Source organism: Pleurodeles waltl, chromosome 4_1, assembly GCF_031143425.1.
Source record: "Pleurodeles waltl isolate 20211129_DDA chromosome 4_1, aPleWal1.hap1.20221129, whole genome shotgun sequence".
Lineage (NCBI taxonomy): Eukaryota > Metazoa > Chordata > Amphibia > Caudata > Salamandridae > Pleurodeles > Pleurodeles waltl.
The window spans coordinates 329,742,916-329,765,121 of record NC_090442.1 but is presented as its reverse complement, the minus strand read 5'-3'; the positions used below and the strand labels follow the sequence as shown (position 1 = coordinate 329,765,121).

Genomic DNA, 22,206 nt, shown 5'->3' with positions numbered 1-22,206 from the left:
TGTTGTTATGCTGTACTTAAGAGTTCCAACATGGAATTAATTGGGGAGACCTGTACACTGCTGGAGAATCCACTGCATCTCATCCATGTGGGACCATGAAAGGCAACACTGGTGCCAACCGCCCTGTCCTGACACACAGTGGCATCCACACCTGATCAGATAACATTTGTCCACATACTGCCCATAATTTTCGTCTGAGCCAAAGAGACTAAAAGATCTTCCAGGACCACCAGAAACATTTCACTGGCCACACCCTGAATGGCATGTGTGGAGCAGCTCAGCAGACAAAGTGCACTGATGGAACGTAGTGTCAGACTGAGAAAAGAAAACATGTGCTTGCCAAAAACATGAATCTTCTTGTATTTTTGTATTTCTTCCCTGGAGAAGTGGTGGCAAATGAGTCTGGATTCACTTTACTGGTCGATCCCTGCACAGTAAAGCTCTCTGTAGTGAGGTGCTTGTTGAGAAAATCCAGATCATCAAGCACTGGTCTAGAACATCTGGGCACCTACCTATTCACAGGCAGGCAAGGACATGGTTTCACCCTAGCCATTTTAGTATCTGGGAGGGCATCACTAAAAGGAAGTAAGGGTATGAGCTCAGATGTTGCCGACACAGGCAGAAAAAATTTCAACCATAACATTAATTTTGGTGTCAATGGAGGGTAGATGTATTTCGAGTGCCCTTCAAGCAACAACTGCAAATAAGCTACTCCTGTCAGTTGGCGGCCAATGTGGAGAGTCAAGCACCGTCTCAGGAGAGTTATCAAGCCCAATGACATTCTGTAAATAAAGGCATAGTTGGTATGTGGGGAGGAAGCAAGCCATCCCTAGCACCATCAATACCATCATCAAAAAGCTGTCAACCAGGATCAGAGTCAGAAACAAAAAGATAATGGAACCTCTGCTGGTGTCAGAGTGCAAAGTCGGCATGGATTGTAAGGCTGGCGTACAAGCCTGTTTGCACGTTGGACCAGGAACAATAATAGGTCTCAAGGCAACAGATGGCGTCAGAAAGTGATCCGCCCTCCCCCCAGAAGTAACCAATCTGAAGGCTCTTATGGTTCTGTGGGGCCCAAAGGCACACTAAAGGGAGCTGAAAGCACACTGAGGCCATATAGCCTCTTTGAAGGATTTGATCTGCGGTGGAGTAGACAACACCCCTGGAAATTAGAGGCACTTCGAGATAACCTAAGGAATGGGTTCTGTGGTTGAAAACTATGAAGGAATGTAACTGACACTCATGCATGCTCTTTGGAATCAGAGTAAAGAGATGGTATAGTGTCCCACTTTGCTTTATCTGTGCATTTGGAGTTACTGGAAGACGTAGAGCATGAAGCTGAAAAGTCCTGATTGAGTCAGAACTGGAGCAGGACCTACATAAAAGTAAGGTCTTCTTTTTTGTGTTCAGGGGCATTCAACTTCACCTCCTTATCTTGGATCACCATTGGGTGCGTGGAGCGATAGCATGCGTTTGTGGTGCTGGCAATGGTTGGTGAGAGAGCAGAGTGCCATCTGTAAAATGTGGGAAAAGCAGTGGTGAGAAGCTCCATTTACCCTAGCATGCCTTCTTGATGGTTTAACTGCTCACACAGGCAGGACCATGCTGTGCATCATTCGCAGTGAAATAAATAAATAAATAAATAGATAGATAGAGGACTCATGTGTCAGTGCCGTTGCGCTAACATGGATTAGAAAGGGCCAGCATAGGAGATGACAAGTAGCAATGGAGGACTCTTTGTTCAGGCTAATGGGTTGGAACAACAATTAAGAACCCTAAGTTACACATGCATACTGGAGCAGCCTAATCAGATAATTTTCTGATGAACCAGAAAGTAGCAATAGGAGGCTTTATTTTCAAGTAATAGGGCCAGATTAGGACCTTGGTGGAGGGGATTACTCTGTCCCAAATGTGATTGATATCTCGTCCACGGTATTACAAGTTGCATAGGATACAATGGAACTTGTAATACGGCGGGCAGGATATCGTCACATTTGGGACAGAGTAATCCCCCCACCAATGTCATAATCAGGCACTTAGTGTCTGGTGTGAATACCCTTGTAATATGGAGTTTGCACTGCAGCATAAGGCATGGCAGAAGAGCATCTGCCTAAGGAGCAGGGCACAGACTTTGAAGAAGTGTGATGCCCCTCTCATCCATACTGTCAAGTGTGTCATGCGGACCTCTTTATATGACCCGGTATATATAGACTCATGTCAAAGGCATTATTCCCATATGCAGTACATTACAGAAGTTTCATCAAAAGGTGCCTCACCATTCAAGCGTTCTTGGAGCGCACCAAAGCATGTCAGTTAGAAGAGGGAGGATTATGTGTTTTTGGTTTGACTGTGAATGAGTGTTTAATGTATTCTTTTTAGAAATTTGGATCGGTTATTTTAGGCATTTGGCTTTATTCTTCTGTACAAGGAGCTCCTGTGAGGCAGCATTTGAATAAGAAAGTTTTATTTTCCCATTTCTTTTTTGGGATTAATTTCCATCCTTGCCTCGGCTGCAGGTATATAGTCTTTGTGAAGTGAGTGTTGCAATTCTCTGTTCACTTGGTCTTGGTATGTACTGTTATTTGGAGCACACATTTTTATTCATTTTCTCCTTCACATTAGCACTTGGTGACGGTGGTGACACTGGTTGTTCACTGTATCTCAAGAGTACATATCTATTCTTTTTTTTTATTTTCTTATCAGGTCATCCACCTTTTAGAAGGTTAACAGAATTGACTAAACCTGTGATATTTTGTATTTTCAAATATTGCATCAATGGAACTGCCCTGATGAAGGCGGCCTCCCTATTTATAGGATTACCGCCGAAACGCACGTAGGCTTGGTTCCTACTATTGTCTGTGTCAAGGATCCATTGCTTCATTCTGTCAGAATTATTTTACAATATGGAAGATTTATTCCAGGTCATCACGAGACAAGATTGAGTGATAATTGCTATTGACATAATAGGATTACATTATATTGAGTTATGTTACGGTTGTAGCCGAAAGAAGGAATATTTATATTGAATTGTATTTAGATGTACTTGTAAAATTAAAAGTTTTATATATGTATGTTTATTGTTGTGGTATCACAATTTTGTCATGTCTTGTGTGGCACATTGTCTTTGTGAGTAATTGTGCGTTAATGTAATTGCCCATTATTTGTATTAGAATTGTTTTTGAATATTTATGTATTATTCAGGTTTATATACGTGTTGATTTTCATGTGTAGTATCTGTATATTTATGAAGTCATGATGTATTGGCTTGTCCTTATGTACATACACATTTAATAAATATCATGTTTGAATTTATTTTTATTGTTTTTTGCTTTATACATTATTTTGATAGTGCTGAATATTGGTTGTAGCTCAATTTCATTGTTTTTGTACTCAAGAAGAGGGAGGATATGTCTGCAGGGAGGAGAACCAAAATGTTGACGTATTAGGTCTGTGGACTCATCTAAAATGGAATCCAACTTGGACATATCAGTTTTTTTAGCACACCTCAAAAATGCTATGGAGAGGGTGCAATTAACTTTTGAAAAGGCATTCGGCAAGGCGGTCAAGACTGGAGTCCCTCAGCTGGACAGAGGGTCCTACTGACAAAAGGTTCCTAGGAGAGTGTCAATGTCAGCAATGGCAAAGTCAGAGACATCTTGTTTAATTGTGGCAGTACTTGGAGAAGGGGGATGGGAATTCCAGGTGGATTCTTACACAGGTAAGAACGTATGTGCAGTTATTTTCCCTTTTAAGTTTTTAGTAGTAGTGTAGTTGAGAAACCGTGGCACTGTTTCCATTTGAATTGGTTAGTTCCCCAGATCAGGTGTGTGTTTCCCTCCCCATTAGATGGAGAGGTGTGGAATATTGCAGCAAAGGGAGCAATAGCACCCACAGTTGACAACAACCAATATTTTTTTTAGCACTTTAGGTTTAGTCTCAATGAAAGGGAGATAAGAAATTAGGGTGGTCGTAAATTTGTGACAGCTCCTCCAACAGCTGGTCATCTGACCTTTCAAAAGGAACAGTTTATCTACTCAGAAGCATGCTCCAAAACAGTGAGTGGATTAAGAGCCTTGGCAAATTATAACAGCATTCTTATATTGAAGCTCTAGTAATACCTTTGCTATTAGGTCAAGGTCTGTATTCTAGCAATGCTCACATTACACAATGTGGTAAAGTAGAGAAGGTCAGACAGTGAGGGGTCTCACTGATTCTCAGTTGGTAACAAAGATTCTTGATAGCAAATATAATTTGGGTTAATTTACTGAATCATGTTTTGAAATTGAGTGAATACTTGAAAGTCAGTTTGCCAGAACAATTCACAAGACGCTTTCTCAGAAACTTAATTATGAAAGATGGTACAGTTAAAACAATATCTAATTCGGAACTTCGCACTCCAGCATGGCTAAAGTGCTAGTATACTCACAGCCCCACAGAGTGCAAACAGATGGCCTAAAAGAGCCTCTTCATAAGGAGAGCCTGTGATTCCAAGATTTGATATAATTAGAATCTTGGTACGCTCAGAGTCTAGTAGGATGAGAGCTTTGTATGAGTCTAAACCCTGACATTATATGAGAGGGTATTAGCAGGCCTCAGATATACTGAGAATGTGGCTATAGATTGACACTTCATTGCATTGTCCAAACAGAACAAGTGACTATTTATAATTGACTAGCAGATTTCTAAGCAGTCTATCCTGTGGCCAAGTTGATATATTCTAAAAGTTCACATCCCTGAAGGACTTCTCCACACTTCCAATATGTGAAGTGGTTGTCATTTTGAGTCACTTGCCACACGTCCTCTAGCGCACGGCACTGTGAACGTTTCCTGGAGGGCGGATTGCAGGGGCTGTGCCAGTGTCTGGACACACACTTCTTTGCCACGAATGCCCACCCCTTGCTAAGGTGGACCCGGTCATACTGAAGAATGTCATCCTTCACAATGTCCAACAGTGGAAACACCAATGACAGTCTATGGGCTGGCTCAAATTTTGACCAAAATTATAAAGATGAAACTGGATGACTGTTGCTCCACCTTTTATCTTTTGTGTATTTAGGCCCAAAACATTTGGATTTGAATGTGGAAACAAAACTGGAACCTTATAGAACAAGGGTGCCCAAATCCATCGAAAATTACACCATTGGTCAAGCATCTTGCTCATAGCTGTGCTGCAGTCACTAATGCAAACCTGGACAGTGTCAGCCCACTCTTGGACAAGCCTAACAAGTATATTCAACTTGTACCTTATACAGCCTCAAATACAGATCCAAAACCAGTAGATGTGTGTACTCTTAAATCAGACATACTGATGATGAAATGTGACTGCCAGGAACAGAAAGAAGAATAAACTGGCTGCAAACACAGATGAGACCGACACTATTTGCCAGATGTTGCTGGCAGAAAAAAATGAATTTTAAGGGAAACCAAACAAAAGTCTTTATGCATGCTCACACCACTATGTAAGTACTGCAGCTACCTGACTTTCTGTGCCATCTACAGAACCAATAAACCACATATTTGGACACAAACATGATACACTGTAATCAAAGTGAGTGCATCTATTATATTGTTTATTGAGAAAGCATTAGTTCAATACACTAAATATCAAAAATGCTTATGGCTTAAAAATATGAGCATAATTCATAACAATTCTTAGAGACAAAGGAGAACACAAAGATTAAGTCATAAAAATTCTTTTGAGCCACTCCATAAATTGAAAATACACATTTGCAGCAATAAAGATTATGGAGCCTTTTTGCATGGTAGGCCACAAATGATCCATAAATGTTGCTACCTATCAAACCCTTTGCCTATTCAACATCAGATGATAACTCACAGGTGTTTAAAGCATTGTGCTCCACTGCTCAACCCCTGGTGGTAAGTGATTGATCCAATGTTTTCCAATACATACACGGGCAACTGTAATGACCATCATCTAAAAGCCTCTCACCAATTCACGGATACGATCTTCATTATCCATCATTAATGCCCGGGCTGTCATAACCATCTCAGATTGCATAATGGTCCTTAACTGCTACCAGTGCTACCCAAACCCACGTAAAGCATTGCAGTTAGTAAAACTACGAATATCACTGCATCCTCAACCACAAACCTGGGTCATTTAGAATTATCTTTTAATTTCCATTTAAACAACTTTGAGGGGGTTGTATATAACCTACTAATTAACTTGAAATGTTCCAGATTAATGGAGTACAACAAAACCTCCCTAGAAACACCTACAATCATACCTTGGGACCAACTTCCAATCAGCAGTAGGAGGATTCTCCAGTGTTAGATATAATGGATATACATTTCAAATAGAGGCAATTTCTGGACCATTTGATGACATTTCCACCAAAGGATTCTTGCCCATGTTGATTTTCCCAGGGCCAGTTTTGATCAAAAGATCCATAATTTGCAAATACTTAAAAAACACTGGTACTTGAAGATCAAGCTGCCCTGTAGTTCACTTAAGAATCAAACTACACGTTCCTTAAAAAGGCAGCCAGATGTGTCTATCCCTTTTGCTGGCCCCAATGAAGCAAAACGGATCACTGAATACTGGAAAGCTAAGACTTTCCACATAGTGGGGTACATCTTGATAATTGTGTAATCTTAAACATCTGACCCTATGCTTTCCATAATTATAAAAGTAAAGTAGATAGATTTTTAAATTTCACTCTTCTGTAGTATTTCGGATCAACATTTCGAAGAAATTAGTCAGAGGCAGACTCTCCTAGTGATACATAACCATATGGGAAAAGTCATGGGCGTGTTGCTGCCAGGGAGGAAATAGCAGTGGCATGAGTCATCATCCTTTTCCACACTGTAACCTATAAAAACAAACCTCAAAGTCAGACAAGGCCTACCTGTCCCAAGAGTTTCATGAAGTGAATGGCCTACCTGGCTTTCTTGTAGCCTTAAGTAAAGTTGCCAATATCTGACTAACTTTAGAAAACAATAATTTGCAATACACTGGGTCTTGCGTTTGCTTCAGTTAAAGCTAAAATTAGTGTTGTAAATTGCTAACTGGAATTTTATTGAGACATAATTTGAAAAAAAATGGTTGACATGAGCAAGCCAATTCAAAGTGCCATGGCCGCTATGAGCGTAAACGCGAAGGGGACACAAATGGGAAATGACGTTTACTCACAGTCAAACGTATTGGTAAAAATGCAATTATGCATGTAACGGGGTCAAGGGTCAATGGTCAAGGTGGTAACAAAACTGTTCCAAGGAAGGACAAATGTAAAGCATTTACCAATCATGACAAAAGATTTTTGAAAGGGAAGCGTATGAACCAATGATAAAGATGGCCGTGGTTAAAAGCCCACAGATAGATTTTAACACGTCAGTGCACTTGCACGCTCTACCTAAAAAAAGGGATAGGCACTACTAATGAAATAGAATGAAAGAAAACAATTGTGGTCACTTTTATAATGTTACAAAGCTCAATCAAAATGACTGTGAGACAATGCAAAGTGCACATTGATGAGACAAGACTTGATGAGCATTTCATAGATTTTCTTCAACACTAAGCCAACCTTACTAATTATCCTATTTAAGCTCACCTCAGTCAACTGCAGTTCCCTCCTGGCTTATGCCAAAAAGTGCTAAACATGATCTATAGCCCGACTGGTGCACAGCAGAGTCCTCACATCTAGAGTCCTCTCAGGACTGCTCCCCACAGTGATAATGTGTATCAAACAGTTAATCCCAGATGCCCACCACTACTCTTTGATTCCCTTATCGGCCACATCTGGAAATGCTGCCCAAAGTACTCTCTGTACCCCTCACTGGGTACAGGTGCATCAACACTAGCTTGTCAGCTCGGTAGCTCCAGGAAACCTTTTCAGACAGAAGAGGGGGGTGGGAGCACACTGTCTCACATCCCAGCATTCAATTTCCCCCCCCAATGCATTATGGAAAATACAGTGCATGATAACACTTGCTTCAGTAGGATTCAATTTTTCACCCTTGTTGGTGCAGCCTGTGCTGTGTAACTCCAGGCACGTTCATGGATTTATTCCTTCATTAGGAGAGAGCAACAAGTCATTCCATCACCCCCATCTCCACCCTCAGAAAAAAAGCTTCTTGCTCTCTACCAATGAATGACTAAATCCAGAAACACATGCCTAGAGATATGCAGCACTGACTGCACCTATAAGCATGAAAAACTAAAGACACCCACTGAAGTAAGCATGAACTTGTACTGCATTTACCATAAGGCACTGGGGCAAACTGAATGGTGGGATGTGAGGCAGTGTGCTCCCACCCTCCTTCTCTTTAAAAAAGCATTAATAACTTAGCAGACTTCCCAGAGGGCAGCCTCAAAATAAGACTCAATTTCTGTGATTGCACAAGAAGTATCAGTAAACAAGTTAAATGATAGAGCTGTTGCAATTTTTCTATTATTTCCATTGGATAAGAAACCACCTGTCCACTATCATATCTTTAGTGATGTGAGCTTTCAGCAAGCCACCTCCTTCCTAATTTATTAGGAAAGTATTCGACTTGCAGCCTTGCTATATTAATAAGCCATTGAAGATTAATATATGCACCAGCAGATCTCTCTCATATGATTTTAAAAAACATGCCTTCCAAACAGCATGACTGAGATATATTGTGTTCCCTAGTCATCCTTTTACAGATTGCATTAACACTGTCAGTTTCCAGGCAAACTATTTGCTTTCTAATAGCAGCATCGTAGCCCCCAAACCTTTCAGTAAGTCTTAAAGTTACCACTATTATCAAGGATTTCAATGCATCCTAGACCATTGTTATAACTGTTGATCTACTGGCACTTTTTTTTTCCATTTGTTGCAGCATGTACCCCTTATGTTCTTTACTAAAACTCCAGTCTCTAATGTCCACAGAGGCATCACCATTTGCAACTCGAGACAATCTGAGAGGCACGCTTAGTAGAATGTGTTTGGGGGGGGGGGGGGGGGGGGGGGGGGGAAGGGTCCTACCAAAAAATATCTATTGAGATTTTTATTGAAATTTTTAACATAAGTAGAAATGTATTAATTTGTGAATATTGTCTGTGGAGAGACTTGTAACATACATCCTAAATCCTTGCCAATACATGCCCTGCAAACATCCACCAAAGTACTTCCACGAGACTTGTAGGAGCCCTGTGAGCATTCAACATAAGGTTTGGAGATCAGTGATTAGTAGTATATTTAAGATCAAGAATACATTTCAAATTCCTACGGAGAATAATCCCACCCCCATGCTGACAGCTCCAAAGTGATCCAATGGAATGTTGCGGGGACATCAGAATTAGGATATTTTAACAAATTATGTTTGGTGGGCAAATATTGTTTTCAACACACTGCTCTAATTGCAGCATTCTGCTGCCGCCTCAAACCAAACAGTAATCAAAAGCATTCCATGGAGTTCTTACAAAAACATATTATCCATTTATTAAATGGTCATGTGGCCTGTTCCTCAAACGTGTCCAGTCTGAAAGCCTCTCTATGGTAACATTCAACTTAATGACCCAACTGAACATCAAAACTCTGTCAAACTATGGCAAGTGGAAGCTGGGGTATATATGAAAATTCGACCTCTTGCCCCTTCCTGTCCGCAGCACTATCACTGCATTCGATTCTGTAGTGACATGCAGAAAGTGCTCCAGACTAAAACAGAACCTGACTCCTAGAAGATTTGGGATTAACTACACCTTACTGAATTCACAGCCTTTTCACCAACTTCTACAGAAAGCACAGAACTGCGCCACACCACAAACCAAGGCATGTTAAAATTCTGAATTTGAATGGAGGGGCAAAGGGGGGTGGGGGGGGAGGGGAGAAGAACAGTGAAACCCAGTGGTGAGAGAGTCCAAGAACTTTATGCTATAGCGGGGCAGACCACAGATACGTAACCAAAACCACCAGGCCCCGCCCAGTGAAAAGTCAGCTCTGTGGAAAAATATTTGAAATGTGGCGTTATACTATGTATCCAGACAGCGAGCTTTTAACAGATCTTATATTTGGAAGGCAGCTATGAACATAGATTCAATAATTTTACAACTATTCCAAAAGTAACACAAATATTTTAAAATGAAATACAGTTAAACTGCAGAGCAAAACAATGTTAACAAATAAAAATAAAAAAAAAATAAAAAACACACACACACACACGCCGGGGGAAGTAGATTTGAATATGTATATTGTGGCCTTGCAACAAAAAGGTGCACTAGAGTTGATGCCTACTTCGGCCCCAGGGACACTGGTGGGAGCGCAATGCCCCGGGAGAACTGGTGAGTGCTGTTTCAATCATGCTTAGAGTCTTGTGTGAGGTACAACATCCAGTATTTCTGTGTCACTTAATCTCTCCATGCCCATCAAGTGCTCCGATACCCTCTTTGATGTTCAAGTTATGTGTAAAGTAGAAAATCAATTAAGAAAAGAAGTTTTGAAACCAAAGCAGATGAGCACAGTAGTTGGACCTCGGGACACTGGTAGGAGCAAACACACGAGGAACAAGCATTGGTAAATGCAGGAAATAGTGCTGTAGCCAATAGAAACAGTGGAAAAGTGGCAAGCATTGGAACCAATGAAAAGCAAGGAGGCGGGATGTAAGCCCCTTTTTTAAGCTTTATGTTAAATACAATAGATTCAACAAGCACAGCACAAGCAATGGGCAGGTGAAACCTAAAAAGGAAGGGCAGGAAATATCGGCTATCAAAAGCAAATTGGAAGAAGTTTAAGAATGAAAAATATTACTGATTGTATCTTTGCTGCATGCTGACTTCGCTTTACCTGCAACAAAGATTATGCACAAACAGAAATAATTAGGATTGTGGTTCAAGGTTATTTAATTTTTATTTTTTAGGTAAAATTTGAAGTTTTGGAAGACCCCTCTAGGATAATCCCTTTAGTGAACACTTATGGTTTCTAATCTGAAGCCAAACAAGAGAAGCTTGAATCACGCTTTATCACTATAGCTCACAGTTACTTCACTCATAGTACAATTTTTATGCTGACCAGCACGACTAATTGATTTCCATACTCCTGAATCTGTGAGACTTTCCATCCTTGGTTTATTCAAGTTGATTGCAGCCGTAAACTGAATGTATAACTGCAGAGACAAAACAGCAATATGTTGGCCTGTATTCTTTAATTCATAAAAAATTACACTGTTGTCTTATTTGTTCCTCTAACAAATCCAATGGATATAAGCAAAAAATAAAAAATAAAAAAACACCTCAACTGAAATACTCATTCCTTCTTCAAAGTCATTTCTTTAGGAAAAACTACAGAGAAATCAAAAGATCAATTCGAAGAATGGGCATGGTACTGGCAAGAAAACTCTAAAGGCCGTTACTCGGGTTCCAAAATCTTGCTGTTCCTGTACCATGTACAAGATGATCACGTCCACCACCACTCCTACATTTGGCAAACACATGGCCTTACAAGCCCAGGGGGTGTAAAAAAAAGCAGCGCTCTACTTTGGTCTATATTCTCATACAAGAAGGACACCTAATAGTAAGAGCAGTTAGCAGGGGCTTCCAGATATTAGCCGATAGACTCTGTTCCACTTTACATAGGTCGTACCCTACCAAGGCTACCAGCAAGTTTATGAAAGAAGCTCTCAAATAGAACAACCTTTTCTGCCCACGTTTTCTCATTTTGATGACTATCCAGCAGAACTGTGTGTGTCATCAGAAAACAATCAGATTTCGATTTCTTAACTTGGAAACAAAGATTTTACCAAGCATGTGTTTCTAAAACTGTGCATGGAAACTAAGGCTATTTACAAAACAGGGAGACAGGCTAATTCCATGATTAACATACAAAGTGGTAACAAACTGATTTGGGCAACGAGTAGGCCACTATCTTGAACAGCGAGCATACTTTGCATTGCAAAGAAAATCCAAAGTATTAGATTATTTGAATAGAATTTCATCTTTAAACATAAAGGTTATGGAGGGAGGATCTCTCTGAGGCAATGTTCTTGTAAAGGGGGGGGGGGGGGGGGGGGGTCTTCCAAAAATCCTCACTGAGCTCTGTCAAATAAGTTTTGTCTGATGTTAGTCTACTTTTATTATGGGCCAGACACTTTACAGTTCTCAATATAAGTGTAAATAGAAATTAAACAGAACAAAACAAATTCCTAAGCACAAAATGTCAGTCTCACCAAGAGTATACAGGGATGTGCAATCCTTCACTCACGCCCATTTATCAATATCCATTGGAATTCAGATCAAGAATTATCATATTCGTAACGGATGGGGACAACTTGCCCCGTAATGGCACCTATGGCATTCCCTTTTTGATCCATAAATATCTGTTACCATATTAAAAAGCTAATCCCTCCATTGTCAGACTGTGGCTAGTAGTGCACAAACAACTAGATGTTAGTATCCAGAAGCTAAGGTGTTACTTAATCACCGGTGACCTTCCAAACCATAATGTCCACCCATAGCAATAGGAATCCCCAGCTAATCATGTAAAAGGAAGTATAACATTCCACTGTCCAACAGAGAATGACCACACCAATAGATGAATGTAGGAAGGCAAATATCCAGGTGTAAGGCAACAGAGTGTGACCTTAGAACCCGTGGTGTTCACCTAGAACTATTGAATCTCTGATGCTATGAAAATGATAAAGTTTAGAACAAACCGCCTCTTGTTGTAAGGTCACACTTGATTGGCTTACAACTGGACATTTGGCTGACTAAACTGTAGAGAGTTCTACTAGTAAGAAAGTTTAGAACCTTGACTAGTGGTGCATAGGAGTAATTCTGACAGTTTACTAGAAGACTATTACAGTAGTCAACAGTTCAACTACTTTTGCCAATAATTGTTTTTTGCCGCAGATGTATACTGTGGATTGACATTTGAGTTTCTGGCCTTTAGTTGCGTTATCAAGGCAACATAGAGATCTGGGATGCTGGGAGGCAAATTTACAATTCTAAACCCAACCACAGAACATTTGGAGAAAGTGCAAACCACGAGCAATGGGGCCGACAGAAAGCCCATCTTAACAGTAGGCTTGTGTCAACAAAACACAGCTAATAGTGACTGTAGGCGAGCCCTACAAATTAATTCGAGGGATGTAGAAATGCATGTTATCAAGCTGGTAATAATGTGGATATTCTCTGAATATAAAGTAGCAAGGACACTAGCAGGGCGCATGGTTACCGCAACAGAAACAACCTGCTCAGGGGATGTTCCATAATCTATTACAACAATGACTCATTTTCAGTTCACAATGCTCCATCCACGCGTGGTTCTCACAACTGAACCCTGTTCAGTGATAGACAGTACAAAGATCAATGGCCTTTCATTTGAGGCACCAGAAGGAGTTGCCTCATTCTTTCACCGGAGCATAAAGGAGTTTCCTTGTTCTCTCGTTGGCACCATCCTCTGGTCTCACCCATATTAGCCAAGGACTGTTGAGGCTGCCCCATGGTGGATTGTGGTCATTTTCTAAAGGATGATAAACACTAAGTCACTGCAATGCCGATGGAGTGTATGAGGAAGATCCACTTCTGGAGTACCCCACGTTCAGCTAGCATCTAGACCATTATTTACGCCAATGGCCAGATCTTCTCCACACACCAACTGCATTGAAACCACCTCCCCGGAACACTGAAAAGCGTTGCAACGCCATTCTCAAGGCAACAGGTGCACAACGTAGATGACAACACACAATTATACTTAATAAGGTATACTGTTGTAAGCAATTACATTTTAGGCAAAACATGAACACAAGGCAAGGGAACAAGACCATTATTGTGTCACCTCACAATCTATTAATGATAGGTCATGCAACTATCCAGGGTAATCGGTTAGTCTGCAGCTTGCTATTACCATCTTTATAATTACACATGAACGAATTGTAATCACTCTCGAGTTCTAGCACCCAGTCATCATTTATTTAGGAAATTACTTTTAACAAACCATATTTTTTAAACAAGCACTGGCAGCGTGAGGCACCTGAAATGCAAAGTCTCGCAGAGTTAAAACGGCTTCAGTTCAAATAAATGTAGGCTCTGGTTTTCCATACATGGGTAAGTAATATGCCACTCTGTTTACTGCGTCGCGCGCATGTTCACAGTAAGTTCTTGTTCTGATGGTCTTTTATTAACCTTATATACGCCCTGTGCTGGAAAAAGGGGCCCTCGGTGAAGACGGGCGACAGGCTGTCAACCTTTCAAAGTAAAACGTATTTCACAGACTTACGTTCACCAAGGCCGTATTTGGAACAAATACAAAACCTGCCCCAAATCGGCATTTTAGAAAGGAAATACAAATCTAGACCCCAGGTCGCACAAAACTACATTCCCTCAGGTTGCCTGCTTCCTTGGTACCACGGGATATTTTTTCTTCTTTGGGCTGTGGAGGAGCAACGCGTTCGAAACAGCCCAGACCCACGCGTTTAAGCGCGAACACAGGAGAATATTCAACAGCTGCCACACGAGGGGCGGGGACACACAGCGAAACACCAGGAAACTGGTTTTCGTCATTTTTTAACTATTAACATAAAACCATTTATAAATACAACTTTATGGAGATGGAGTAAAACCATCCTTTACTTCCTTTTTTAAAAAAAAACCTCGAGCAGAAGCAGTAAATATTAAAGAAAACAAAACACTCACCCAGAAGACGAAATTGAAGCCGAAGAGCAGGTACTTAACGCACTTGGTCCCTCCTTTGACGGGCATGATGCGGTCTTGGCTGGTCCTGCGGCGGGAGGTGAGAGAGATCGAGCCTGGCCGTGCCTCTGCGAAGAAATGAAGGTTTCTCGTCCACCGGCGCTGCTTCCCCTCGGCGTCGGAGGAGCGGCACACCTTGCAAATAGAGTTGCCTCACAGACTGCAGCCGCCGCCCTGCCCTGCCCAGGGCCGCGTGATTCATGTGGGTGTGTCTGTTTTCCCCAGCTCCACAGCTCCTTTTCTTTCTCGTTTCAGCTGGGTTAATCATTCTCTCTTGTGTCCTCACCCCCTCCCTCCTCCGCGAATTCTTCACTCCCTCACCTGTGTTTATGCCGTGAAACGGCACCTACCTACTGAACTCCGCGAGCTAGTACGGCTCTCTTTTTTTTGTTTACCTTGCTGAGTTCACAAACGGGAACAGTGGTTTCTCAGGTTTGTGAAATTTGAGGAAGGGGTTTCTGATCCGAAGTTATGTGATAAACGCCTTTTGAAATATGTTTTGATAGCGTTTTGCATCTTTAGAAAGCATATGCAATTGCTGCTTTACACAAATTATTTATTATATTGGCTGTCGGTGAAATGCATGGCTACTCACATAATCAGTTTTACTCAGTCATACCACAAACGCGGATGAACCCACGTGATAGCATTTAATAATTCGGCGAAATCACAAGGGAAATAATGTGTAAAAGTGAATCAAGTTTGCAGTGTTTCAAGCTTTTCAAAACTGCAGGAGAGCCCTTTGGCTTTTGTCCAAATTGTGTTTGTTACTATAACTCATTATTTTAGATACATTGTCTACACTATAAACAAGGGAGCCTTTTTAGCAGTCACCTTTAAAGGAGAAACTGTACCCTTATTCCGTTTTTTTCACCACGATTTCTTTAGAAACAATATTTTAATTAATAAAACCGTCTGCTATAGTCTATATAAATTTGATAAGTATTGGCAGAAACGCCCCGCTTTTCAATACTGTCTGCGTATTTTCCTCTTGCACCATTCTTGAACAGTAATTAAGAATTCTGAGTAAAAATGCCAGTGTACCTGAAAATTACAATTACTTTTTAGGTGCACCAAATTTAGATTTCGGTGACAAATTTGCTGAACACCGGAAGTATACGATTAAAATTAGTGCAGGTGCCCTGACTGCTCCTATGCCACGGACTCAAGAGACAGCCAGTTGTAAGTGCAGCACCTTGTGGGCTAATGATTCCATACATTCCACCGCTTTGAGGGGGTAATGAGATTATTTCTTATACATCTCTGCACAATAACAACAAAGTATTGAGCAGAGCCTCCAGTGCATGCCGAGCAAACCCGGTTGTTGGAGCAAGTCCTGTTGCTGAACTTGTGGAAGATCGGCACAATGTAGATTTTCCTAGTAATTTATGACGGAAAGTCTTAATTTTATTAAAGACACGGAGGCGAATATTATGCGTTCTTTTCTTACTTTATTTCAAATAGCAGCAGTCAAGAAACTACAACTCCCAAGAGGGTTAGTAACAGACTAACCAATGGGAGTAAAAACAAGAAGTAATGATGGACCAATCAGCTGAGGCCATAACCATAGAGTGTACACTTGACTGCAAGCAGCCCTCTTTTCTTGAACGAGCAAGTCAAAGAGAATCATAAAACAAAGGGTAAATGAGTCCCACAATCGCGAAAGCCAAGGAAACGGAACAAACTTCTTGAACCACAGCAATAAACCGGGAGTACAATGGTAAAGGAAGATGATCTTGAGGGGGTTGTGATGACACAACTCGTGGGTTCTTCTTGAAAGATGCGGTGATGGCGCCAGCAGCGTTATCCGGAAGCTGGAGGTAATGCAGGAGTCGCTAGGAGGGAAAGAGAAAGTACATATTAAAAAGTACAGTGGTGGGATAATATTCGCCTCCGTGTCTTTAATAAAATTAAGACTTTCCGTCATAAATTACTAGGAAAATCTACATTTTATGACAAGACCGGAGGCTCTATTATGCGAGTTTAAAGCATGTCAATAACTACTGAAGAAGCAGTTCTAACAGGTTTACAATAGAAAGTTTTGAAAACATTATCATTAGACCAATCTGCCGACCTGAGAATGTCCTCCAAACTAGATCCCAAAGCGAACGCTTTAGAGGCCATGGCTCCCCTGGAGGAATGGGCTCCAAAAACAGAAATGTCAATTCCCGCTAGGAACATAATCAATTTGACCCAACGAGCCAGGGTTGCGGAAGTCACCGGATTGTGAGGTTTGCAAAAGGAAATCAAAAGTTGGTTAGAGGAGGACGTTCTCAGGTTAACAGTTCTTTTTTCGTATTCTTTTAAACAAAGACCCACACATAATTTTGGTTTATCGGGGAAAAAGGGATAGAACACCGAATGTAAATTAGTTTTGGTGCATTTGGCAATGTGAAATAAAACACCTGATGGTAGAAACTGGCGGGCAGAGACATCTAGGGACTTAACGTCGGAAACTCTTTTGATAGAAATTAGGCATAGGAGCATAGTGAGTTTGGCAGACAGCATTTTTAAGGAAAGACTCGGATTGTCTGGCCAAGAAAGTAGAAGATTCAGAACCACTGAAACATCCCAAACATGGGAGTATTTGGCAGTAGGAGGTTTAGAGAGTTTGACTCCTTTTAAAAGGCGACAAATTAAGGGATGGATCCCGACAGGATTGCCATCGATATTAGAATGGTTCATAGAAATAGCGGATCTGTAAAGATTGATTGTACGATATGATTTACCCAGACCCGCCTGGGCCGCTAAGAAATTAATAATTAGGTTTAAATCTGCTGAAAAGGGATCGGCACATTTTCCCACACACCAGCTTGACCAAAGAGACCAAGCTGATCTGTAGGCTCGCCTTGTGCCAGGCGCCCATGCATTGTTGATGAGCTCTGAAGCTTCTGACGAAATAGGGAAGGACCGCTGGGTAGGCCGGAAATGTGCCAGGCTGATAGGACTAACGATTTGTTGAGAATCAGATTGTGGGGCCGTCCAAGAGGGTCTAGGAGAAGAGACGGAAATGAGGGGAGTAAGATTGGAAAATCTGCCGTGAGTTCGAGGAGGGGTGGAAACCAAACTTGAGATTGCCAAAAGGGGACTATCAGGACAAGGGACGTCATTTGACGCCTGACTTGATTTAATACTCTGTTGATTAGAATAAAAGAAAAGGAGGGAAAGCATAATTGAGGGTGTTGGACCAATCCTGTAGAAAGGCGTCTGTAGCTAAGGCCAACGGGTCCGGACGCCAACTGAAGAAACGAGAAAGTTGAGAGTTGAGTCTGGATGCAAAGAGATCCACCTGAAAGGGGCCCCATTTCCTTTCTATTTGGCGAAAGACAGAATGGTGTAATTTCCAATCGCTGGAATCTGAGATATGTCGGGAATGCCAATCTGCATTGGAGTTCAGAGAGCCTGGTAGATACTCGGCAAGAAGAGAAAATTTGTGGGACAGACAAAACTCCCAGAGGCTCTTGGCCAGAAGAGCAAGGGTTCTGGACCTGGTGCCTCCTAGATGGTTTATGTAACGAACTGCGGATATGTTGTCCATGCGGAGCAGAATGGAGCAACTTGCTCTGTTTTTCGTAAAACTTCTGATCGCAAAGGAGCCTGCAAGAAGCTCTAAACAATTTATGTGCAATCTGGACTCCTCTGCGGACCATATACCGTCAGTCGATATCGAACCACAACGGGCGCCCCAACCCGTGAGACTTGCATCTGATTCTAACACAAGATCGGGCACAGAGGGGAAGATGGATCTGCCGTTCCAAGCCTCTAAATGGGATATCCACCATTGGATTTCGAGTTGAGATTCTTGGTCTAGAGACACGAGGTCGGAGAAAGCCAAACCTCGACGAAGATGTAGAATCTTGAGGCGCTGAAGGGCGCGGTAATGAAGAGGTCCTGGGAAGATGGCCTGGATGGAAGAAGAAAGAAGGCCGACGACTCTTGCTAGAGTTCTGAGGGAAATAGAGTCTTTTTGGAGAGTTAAAACCAACTCTCTTTTGATTGCGGAAACCTTGGCCCGGGGAAGAAACAGAGAAGCCGAAACCGAATCTATTTGGAAGCCTAGAAACTCTATTTGTTGTGAAGGAACCACCACAGATTTTTCGTGATTTATGAGGAAGCCGAGCTCTGCTAGGAGAGTAGATGTTATCTGAAGCTGAGACAGAAGAGAGGATTTGGTTTGATGCATAATTAGAATATCGTCGAGATAGATAATGAGTCTGAAGCCCAGAGATCGAAGATAGGATACAACCGGTTTTAAGAGCTTGGTGAAACACCACGGAGCTGACGAAAGGCCGAAAGGAAGGGAGGAAAAATGATACGTTTTTGAATTCCAAAGAAATTGCAAATATTTTCTGTGAGAAGGATGGATCGGGATGGTCAGGTATGCATCTTGAAGGTCTAGTCTGACTAGCCAATCGCCTTGGAGTAAAATATCCCTGAGATGGATAATAGTCTCCATCTTGAAGTGTCGATAGACGACGAACTGGTTGAAGGATTTTAGATTGATTACTGGTCTTAGTTTTTTGTTCTTTTTGTGGACGAGAAAAATAGAGCTGATGAAACCGGAAGAATCCGGGATGCAACTTTGAATGGCATCTTTTTCTAGCAATGATTGGATTTCCGAAGAAATTAGAGATGACATTTCGAGAGAGAACCTTGGAAAAAGAGGGGGACCTGATTGGTAAGGAGGAGAGAGAAGTTCGATGCGATAACCCTGTATAGTGGAAAGCACCCATGGGTCTGAAGAAATTGACTTCCACTTTTGAAGGAAGAATCGAAGGCGACCTCCCACGGGAGGGCCAGAACATTGGCTTACCTGGGGTATTGGCCGATCTGGAGATGCGCTGGCCGCGATTGCGGAAACCCCTAGATCTTTGAGGGTAGAAGTGGGGTTTAAACTCTTGGTTGTAGTAATAGGAGGGGTTGGAATATCCTCTGGAGCCTTGGTTTCTATATTGGCGGCCGGTAAAGCGACTCCTACCTCTACCGGCCCGGGAAAAAACACGCTGGTTGAAGACCTTCTTTAGAGATTGTTGGGCTTTGTCGATAGACGAAAACGTGGAGACGAAACGACTAAGGTCCTTGATGAACGAGTCTCCGAAGAGTTTACCATCGGCCTGAATGCCGGGATCTCTTGTAGCCAGATTAGCCAGCTTAGGGTCCATTCGGAGAAGGAGACCCTTACGTCTCTCGTGGATGATGGCAGAATTAGCATTGCCCAACAGACAAAAAGCTCTTTGGGTCCAAAGAGAAAGGTCCAAAGGATCGATAGGAGAATCCTCCAATCTAGCCGACTCGGCTAAGTCAAGTATTCTTGCTAGAGGGCCGACCACATCGAGGAGTTTGTCTTGGCACGTGGTCCAAGCTTTGTCTACCCCTTTACGGGGATCTTTTCCATATTTTGTAAAGAATGTGATGAGGGACTCATCAATGGGTGGGGTTACAGTAATGTTAGAGTCCAAAGACGGTCTAGGGCATTCAGATTTGAGTTTGGAGCGTGTCTGTTTGTCTAAAGGAAGACGCAGACGGGAAGAAATATATTCCGCTATGTGATCCAAAGGAAACCACTCAGTGGAATTGGGGTGATGAATGAGGGACGGGTCGAACATGGGAACACCTTCCGCGTCAACAACACTGGTAGAGGGGTCACTAGAGGTAAATTTGATACGTTTGGTGGGAGGAGAAGAAGGGGAAAACGTATCATCAGGATTGTCTGACAAAGATAATTCGTCCATGCCCTCTTCATCTGTGTCCAAAACCTTTGCAATAACAATCTTTTTTGGCGCTGGGATATTTTTCGATTTTGTTTTACATTTTGCATGAGAGGTCGGCTTTTTGATAGAGTTCCCCTCCTTAGAAGGCGGCCTGGGAGGAACCAAGTCCTCAGTCTGGTGTGAGGCAAGCTCACTCTCTGTATGTGCGCCTTTTGTTGTTTTAAAAGAAGAGCTTATTTTGCGTTTTCTGCCTTCCCCCGCAGAATGGGCCATAGGTTTGGACATCATGGACATTACTGAACTCTCAATGTTCTTTGACATTGTAACCATAGATGCCTTTAAGGCATTTTTTACTAAGGATTGTATAAATTTGTTTAGATCCTGTTTAAAGGATTCCTCATTTTCCTCAGAATCAGAGCTGAGAGATGAAACATCAGGGTTCATAGTTATTTGGTAAAAATGACAATGACTGAGCAAATTAGTTGGAAATAGTTGAAAAAATGCCTCGAGAAAAACGAGGGAAACAAGGGGTTAATAAAAGAGCAACACGCTCTATGGAGTTTGTAAAGCTCCTCCCTTGGGAGCGGGACCGAGAGGGAGGGCCAGAATTCGGATGACGCATCGGGAGAAAGGAGACCGGACTGCCCGGGAATTGGCACGGAGCCGGCGTTCAATTAGAGCTGCTTCGGCAGCCGACGAGCGCACAGGAAACCGGAATGCCTCGTCTGTCAGGCGCGCGTAGCGGAATGTGCTGACAGAACGAGGCGAACCGTCTAGAAGAACGAGCGACGGTTAGCGTGCGCGACAGAAAAAACAACGGTAACACGAAGGAGAGGGGGGGGGGTCAGGGAAAAGGATTAAATGTTACGAAGCTGCCGAGAAGGCGACGCTATGCCAAAACGGGAAAACGACGTATATATAAAACGATATTCTTACTGGAATCATAAAATAGACAAATAAATATACGGAAGACCAAAAGAGTGTACTTATCTTGACTGCGAGCAGCAAGAAAAGAGGGCTGCTTGCAGTCAAGTGTACACTCTATGGTTATGGCCTCAGCTGATTGGTCCATCATTACTTCTTGTTTGTACTCCCATTGGTTAGTCTGTTACTAACCCTCTTGGGAGTTGTAGTTTCTTGACTGCTGCTATTTGAAATAAAGTAAGAAAAGAACTCATAATAGAGCCTCCGGTCTTGTCATAAAATTGACTTTTACTTGGGAAAGTCACATTAGCAGTTTTTATTTTAAAGATGAGTGCATTGTGAGCAATGCAATACACAAGGCATAGCAATAAAAGTAAATTATGTCTGCAGATAGTGGGGCATAGACTTCCTGTGCAGATTTCAGTAGCATCAGGGTAGCATCAGACCTGCTCTGGTCAGAACTATTTAAATCACCCCAAACAAACGTTTACTGTTTCCATATGAACAATAAACATCCAGTGGTAGCAAATGGGTGCCCGTATCGTAACCTCCCAGCCAAATCCTGGCGAACTCCTCAATCACGCAATCATGGGCGGTGGGGTCAATACAAGCAGATGACCTAGTCACTGGTAGGTAACTGTGTCCACCCCTATGAAAGCTCGGCCCCCGGGGAGAAGGGAGGGAGAGCATAGAGCCATTCCATAAGATCATTCTCCACGCAACCACACCTGGTTGTTATTGCTCCCGCGATTAGTCAGATCTACACACATATCCACAAGCAAACTTTGATCCCACGCTGGCTATACGTATACTATGTTTCATTTATTTCTTTATTTGATGTATTTGTAAGCCCGCACCCAGTCAGTTTTGGGGGCAGGGAGAAGCTGAACAGAGAAGATC

The 22,206-nt window shown here is 42.1% G+C and overlaps 1 protein-coding gene across 1 annotated transcript in view; it reads right to left on the bottom strand.

Moving 5' to 3' along the window:
* Positions 1–14,824, bottom strand: part of CD9 (CD9 molecule) — a 239,894-nt gene extending 225,070 nt beyond the window's left edge. Inside the window, exon 1 of the mRNA XM_069228443.1 lies at positions 14,615–14,824. Coding sequence (XP_069084544.1) covers positions 14,615–14,680 — 66 coding nt within the window. The 5' untranslated portion in view covers positions 14,681–14,824. The remainder of the gene's footprint in view (positions 1–14,614) is intronic.
* Positions 14,825–22,206: the final 7,382 nt, after the last annotated feature.